The 7,584-nt window shown below is 48.9% G+C and overlaps 1 protein-coding gene across 1 annotated transcript; it reads left to right on the forward strand.

The window, feature by feature from the left end:
• The first annotated feature begins 3,340 nt into the window (after positions 1-3,340).
• On the forward strand, positions 3,341-4,823 carry CITED1 (Cbp/p300 interacting transactivator with Glu/Asp rich carboxy-terminal domain 1). Its single transcript, XM_018574837.1, has 2 exons — positions 3,341-3,365; positions 4,375-4,823. Exons 1-2 carry the CDS (start codon positions 3,341-3,343, stop codon positions 4,821-4,823), a joined length of 474 nt encoding a protein of 157 aa, XP_018430339.1.
• Positions 4,824-7,584: the final 2,761 nt, after the last annotated feature.

Raw genomic sequence — 7,584 nt, forward strand, 5'->3', positions numbered from 1 at the left:
GGGGGGGTCTGGGTAATCGTATGAGCTCCATTTTGGATAACTTGAGTTTAAGAAGTGGTCTTTGTCACCCCCAACTTAAAGGCAAGCCTAGACTAGGAAGTCCTTTTCAAAAGTTTGCATACCCTTAGATCTTAAGGTTTTGTATTGCCCCCTTTAGGATCAATGACTGTTGTTTTGTGGCCTTTTGTAAGAGTTGCGAACGAGGTCCTTTTTATTGCTGGTAAATCTGCCCATTCTTGGGATTTGTAGTTAAAGCTCAGCTGGGGGGCCGGATTTACCCACCTCTGCCCTAAAGTGTCTCCATGATGTTGAGGTCAGGAGACTGTGATGGCCACTCCAGAACCTTCACTCTTATCAGCCGCAACCACCGAAGGGTCAACTTGGCCTTATGTTTCAGATCACTGGCGTTTTGAAAAGTCCAAGTCGGCCCCACATGCAGGTTCCAGTCTGAAGAATCCAAATTTTCCTCCAATATTCTTTGATAGTATGATGCATTCACCTTGCTAAACTGCTGTAGCTCTAAAACCACTAAGACAGCGGAGATCCACCTCCGTGCTTCACGGTAGGCATGGTGTGCTTCCCTTCATAGGCTTTGTTGACTCCTCTCCAAACATAGTGTTTATGGTTGCAACCGTAACATTATATTTTGGTCTCGTCTTTCCAAATTAAAATTTTTCGGACGTTTTGAGGTTACTCTAGGTGCTGTTTGGTGTATTGTGGCGCTGGTGCAGCAAAAAAAATGGCCAACATTTTACACAATTTGCAAGTCAGCACAACTGTAGGATTTATTGTAGTGGAGGCTCCGCACACTGATAACCTGATCTAAAAGGCAGACCGTGCCGGCTCGTCTCCTGTCAAAGTGTAATCTTCCCCCTGGCAGTAACCCAGGAGGCACGCTGCTTTATTTCAGGTCCCCCGAGCAATAACCCAACACATTCTCCCTTATTTCACAAGACAATTTCCCCTTTGTTCAGAGACCTGAGGGACTTAGAAAAGGGAGGGCGGCCCAGATTCCTTTTTTTTTTTTTTTTCTCTTTAAAGGCAGCAAACAATTGGTCTTCTTTTTTCTTGATAGGGTAACGTTACCCTGCCCATAAATATTAAACCTTGCCATACGGACAGTTGTGACCATGCTACATTCGATTAAAACTGGGCTGAAGTCAAACAGATCTGAAGGAACGCCAAGTGTCCTCAAGGTATGAGCTTCATCCTTTGGCGTCTGAAGGATAACTCAGTGCTGCATCACGGCAGGCAGCAGCAAAGCATGAATTACGCCGCCGCGTCACCAATTTCCTTTGCTTCGTCTCTGGTCTGCACATTCTGCACGATTGACCCAATGCCAAGAATGACCTCAGAAAAAGACCAAGTGCTCCAACAGGATTGACCCAACGTTCAGACTGACCTCAGAAAAAGACCAAGTGCTCCAACAGGATTGACCCAACGTCCAGACTGACCTTAAGACGAAGACACAGTGCTCCAGCAGGATTGACCCACCGGTCCAGACTGACCTCAGACAAAGACCAAGTGCTCCAACAGGATTGACCCAACGTCAAGACCGACCTCAGAAAAAGACCAAGTGCCCCAACAGGATTGACCCAACGTCAAGACTGACCTCAGACAAAGACCAAGTGCTCAAACAGGATTGACCCACCGGTCCAGACTGACCTCAGACAAAGACCAAGTGCTCCAACAGGATTGACCCAACGTCCAGACTGACCTCAGACACAGACCAAGTGCTCCAACAGGACTGACCCAACGTCAAGACATTTTATTATATGTTCATCCCAATAATGTGCAAGTTCCCTGACTTCTGATTGGTCCCTTGTCTCTGCTGGAGGTCTCTTCCCAGCGTCCACCACTTCTTCAGTAAACACTTTGTATCTCCTGAACTTTCCTCTTGCCGAAGTCTCGTCCCACCCCCCCCCGGGTTCTTGATCTCAGCTTCGTACTGAAAATGTTTGTTTAGTTCTACAGAGGCTGTTGTGCGTCTTTGGAAAGAATACACCGACCTGGACGTAACAATGAAAGGAAGGAGCACATTAATAGGATCCTTGTTTATGAATTCCAAAAGGAACATCTCGTGAAGGGGCCGGCAAAGTATTTCCAGTGTCTCGGAAACACAAGTCAGACTCCGGGTTCTGGTATTCAGCTTGGCTCTGTTCAGGGGTAAGTTACATCAGCTGTTTGCCTATGGTGTTTTCACAAAAATAAGTTTAGTATGTGTGTGTATATATGTGTATGTATATATATATATATATATATATAAGCACTCCCCTCATAGTTCTCCTTTAATGTGCCCCTGTGTTGTCACCCTGTCACACAGGCTCCCAGTGAAGGTGATAAGTGGCACACATTGCACAGACATGGCTCGCTGTTGTCACCATGAGGAAACCTGCCCTGAGAAATGCCATGAGTCCACCATAACCAATTCCCTGAACAAGCGTTTATGGGAATTCCTATCTCCCGGTGTCCAGGACATGCATTTCCGGGTGTCCGGGGGGGGTAGATGTTTTCTACATTTAACCCTGCTTTCGGCAAGCCGAGCTGAATGTACAGCATGGAAGCCGCCGCTTGTTTTGTAAGATTGATCCCGGCGATGTCGATGAGATCACCTGTATGAAGCCTGCAGGTCTGCCATTCTCCATTGGGGGTGGGGGGGCGTTGGCGGGTAGGGGTGCGCATTGCGGAACCTGGCCTTGGGGCAGCAAAGAGTAAATCCAGCCCTGTGGACAGGTGAGACAAATGCTGACTCATGCGTAAACGGTATGGCGCTATGCTCATCAATAACATAGCACTGCATGCTATCACTAAATCTTTCCCCGACAGTAAAGCATGGAAGTACGTCTGGACAGTTTGCGTTGGCTGATGGACCAATACACCCCAAGCTGTATCTGGCACTTCTACAGAAGAACGTCAGGGCATCTGTTTGAGATCTCCGACATAAAAGGCAATGGGTCACTCAGCATCCAAAACACGGGAGTGCATCAGCAGCGGGATGTCTCAGACTTCTGCATTTTAGGCCAGCCGAGTTGGATTCTTGACCTCATTCGCATCTAACGTGTAGTGGCGTGATCCCAAGCAGGCTTTTACAGCAACATATTCTAAAAATATCTTGAACCAAAATAGTTTTGTATGCAGGACTGAGCCAAACCACCTCCCAGCCGCCGATCAGCAGTGGTTGAGGATATTTCCAACAACGAGGTTCTTCTAGTTAGTAACATAAGGACATGATATTTGCTCAATGACCTCGCTTGCTTAAAGGGTCCGTCCACAAAAAATAGTATATTTCAGCCTTTGGTAGATTTGTAGTGGCAATCCCGAAACACCCCCCTTCCCCGGCATGTCTTCTGTTAAGGACTCTATTGGTGAGTTCCCAGGCTCTCACACCAGGTGGGGCCTATATCAAGGGGTTCCTCTCTCCCTAGTAATTTTTTTGACATGTGGAATGTGGCACTGGAACATGCATGGGGGGGGGGGCAAAAGGGTAGGAATGGTGTGGGTGGCAGGAATGTATTTGGTCCTTGGGTCAGTACTATTAGGATATGTTGGGATGGTGGCCCTGAGTGGAGACCATAGACCTTGACCTGAGTGGGACCAACAGTTAATAACACGTTCGGCATCATAAAGCCACCTCATTAAGACCTACAATCATAGGACCTGGTAGAGGGAAGTCTTCCAGCGCCAACTTCATGAGATGTCATATGACCAAATGGCAAGAGCCGCAAAGGATGCTGGAACATGTAAAGAACTTGTCACAATAGACCATGTCCACCTGCCTTTTACCCCGACCATAGTATGCCTTCTTCTTTCAGAGGAAACTTTCTACCATGGAAGGGACACTTGGTTGTGTTTGCTCCCCAGGCCGTAGCTTCCTAGTCTTCCCTTGTATTTTTGGGAACACCCAATACTACCGGTAAAACGGGAACAGAGTTGGCAATTACGGCAAGGAGATGAATTCTTGGTGTCCAGGTGGGGCAAACTCAGATAACAATGTTCCACCTATGACCAGGATACTAGTAATGTGTGGGCTTTAAGCCTTTAAAGCATTTGTTTAGTAATGGAAATAGGGAGTGAGGGAAGGATTGTGGTCATTTATTGACATGGGGAGGTATGGAGGGATTATGGTCAGTTATTGACATGGGGGTGGTGGGGGGAGGTATGGAGGGATTATGGTCAGTTATTGACATGGGGAGGTATGGAGGGATTATGGTCAGTTATTGAGGGGGGGGTGATTATGGTCAATTGATATTGGGTGTAGGTGGACACTGCTGCCAGATTGGGGTTAAGAATGATTTATTTTAGGATTTGTTTCTTTACGATGAATCAGATTTGAAGATATATTTCATGGATTGTGTCTCATTGTTTCCTCCATAGACTGGCCATCATTGTATAAGAATCAGGACAAAGTGATGAAGAACAAAGAAACAGTTGCAAAGAGTCCCTGCCTGACCCCTACCATGAGTTCCAAGAAGACGGGAGCTATAGGGACCCCTCCCGTGCCAAATCCAGGCCTCCTGGTATCCCCGGGTGTCCCAGCACCCAAGCCAACCCCCTTTGGACTGCCGTCAGCGCAGCACCTGCTGGCAAGCGTACAGCTCCAGAGGCTTAACAGTCAGTACCAGGGCGGTACAGACATCCCGCGCTGGGCCCTGAACAGCCAGGGGCCTCGTACTATCGGTGCCGGGATTCTGGACCTGGATCGGGTGGACGATGAGGTCCTCACCTCTCTGGTCTTGGAGATGGGACTGGACAGGGTTAGCGAGCTTCCGGAACTGTGCTTAGGACAAAATGAATCGGAACTGTCCACCACACCGGACAAATAAATTCACAGCCAACATACATTAAAGTGCATCGAACCCCAAAAACCAAAAATGTAACATATCGCGGCTTCCCAGACTTTAGATTTGGTGGCTGCATTAGTTTTCTTTTCTCAGGTGATCCTTCCAGGGATGCACTTCCTGTCCTAGAGTGACAACGCTCACTACTGTACTGTGTTAATGGAGGATCAGCGTTGTCACCCTAGGCTGCTCTTATGTGGACTGCAAACACCTCCCCCTCTCCTCATCTCCGTTACACAGAGGGGGAGGTCTTTAGTAAAGGTTGATGCATTTTTTAAAAGTGTAATTTCAGTACACAGGAAGTTATGAGGACACTGGAATTCTGGTCATATCCACAGGAATTCTGTACTTGCAGCAAAATGCACTTGGCTTAAAAATAAAACTAATGCAGCCACCACATCCAAGGACTGGTCAGCTGCAATATATTACGTTTTTGTCTTTGGGTTTAAAGCTGAATTGTGTAATATTTTCCTCAATGATGAATTCACTTTGTGTTTCTCACATGCCTTTGCACACATTTTACCTTGTAAAGGTAGCAGTGACATCATCACTGTGCTGTACCTAGCCTGTGCAGAGAGAAGAGCTGTGGGAGAGGCCTATCAGGCGCCACCCACTATAGAAAGGGGTGGAGACAAGACCAGTCACCCTACACAAGGAGAGAGAGAGCAGCAGTGACCGGTCTTTATTACAGAAGGGGGCGGAGACAAGACCAGTCACCCTGCACAAGGAGAGAGAGCAGCAGTGACCGGTCTTTATTACAGGAGGGGGCGGAGACAAGACCAATCACCCTGCACAAGGAGAGAGAGCAGCAGTGAGCGGTCTTTATTACAGGAGGGGGCGGAGACAAGACCAGTCACCCTGCACAAGGAGAGAGAGCAGCAGTGACCGGTCTTTATTACACGAGGGGGCGGAGACAAGACCAGTCACCCTGCACAAGGAGAGAGAGCAGCAGTGACCGGTCTTTATTACAGGAGGAGGCGGAGACAAGACCAATCACCCTGCACAAGGAGAGAGAGCAGCAGTGACCGGTTTACATTACAGGAGGGGGCAGAGACAAGACCAGTCACCCTGCACAAGAAGAGAGAACAGCAGTAACCGGTCTTTATTACAGGAAGCTCCAAGTTTTGCACAGATCTGGAAGAAATACACAGGGCTTCCTGTATTTAGATGATATCTCATTATTCCTGGGTTCAGCTTTAAACATTTTATTGGCAGAAACAGCTACAACTACATGTAACAGGTCTGAGAACATATATAAGCATTTTCAGGAGATTTGCAATAATAACATTGTAAGGAAACATGTTTATATCACATACATTGTATGATGTTGGCTGCTGATCTTTTTATGTACACTGTAGGAGATTATGATGAGTTCTAAATAAAGATAATTCTCCCCGTGTCTTCTCTGCTGTACCGACCTCGGCGCGTTTCTCTGACCACACGCTGACAAGTATTCAGACCTCGTCTTGGTGTATCACATCTTTGCACCTGCTTGATCACCAATACCCCCCCTTGTGACCCAGGTCATCCATGGACATGAGCAATACCCCCCTTATCACCCAGGTCATCCATGGACATCAGCAATACCCCCCTTATGACCCGGGTCATCCATGCACATCAGCAATACCCCCCCCTTATGACCCGGGTCATCCATGCACATCAGCAATACCCCCCCCTTATGACCCGGGTCATCCATGCACATCAGCAATACCCCCCCCTTATGACCCGGGTCATCCATGCACATCAGCAATACCCCCCCCTTATGACCCGGGTCATCCATGCACATCAGCAATACCCCCCCCTTATGACCCGGGTCATCCATGCACATCAGCAATACCCCCCCCTTATGACCCGGGTCATCCATGCACATCAGCAATACCCCCCCCTTATGACCCGGGTCATCCATGCACATCAGCAATACCCCCCCCTTATGACCCGGGTCATCCATGCACATCAGCAATACCCCCCCCTTATGACCCGGGTCATCCATGCACATCAGCAATACCCCCCCCTTATGACCCGGGTCATCCATGCACATCAGCAATACCCCCCCCTTATGACCCGGGTCATCCATGCACATCAGCAATACCCCCCCCTTATGACCCGGGTCATCCATGCACATCAGCAATACCCCCCCCTTATGACCCGGGTCATCCATGCACATCAGCAATACCCCCCCCTTATGACCCGGGTCATCCATGCACATCAGCAATACCCCCCCCTTATGACCCGGGTCATCCATGCACATCAGCAATACCCCCCCCTTATGACCCGGGTCATCCATGCACATCAGCAATACCCCCCCCTTATGACCCGGGTCATCCATGCACATCAGCAATACCCCCCCCTTATGACCCGGGTCATCCATGCACATCAGCAATACCCCCCCCTTATGACCCGGGTCATCCATGCACATCAGCAATACCCCCCCCTTATGACCCGGGTCATCCATGCACATCAGCAATACCCCCCCCTTATGACCCGGGTCATCCATGCACATCAGCAATACCCCCCCCTTATGACCCGGGTCATCCATGCACATCAGCAATACCCCCCCCTTATGACCCGGGTCATCCATGCACATCAGCAATACCCCCCCCTTATGACCCGGGTCATCCATGCACATCAGCAATACCCCCCCCTTATGACCCGGGTCATCCATGCACATCAGCAATACCCCCCCCTTATGACCCGGGTCATCCATGCACATCAGCAATACCCCCCCCTTATGACCCGGGTCATCCAT

The sequence above is a fragment of the Nanorana parkeri genome, unplaced genomic scaffold (assembly GCF_000935625.1).
Source record: "Nanorana parkeri isolate BGI_ZX_2015 unplaced genomic scaffold, ASM93562v1 scaffold3270, whole genome shotgun sequence".
NCBI lineage: Eukaryota > Metazoa > Chordata > Amphibia > Anura > Dicroglossidae > Nanorana > Nanorana parkeri.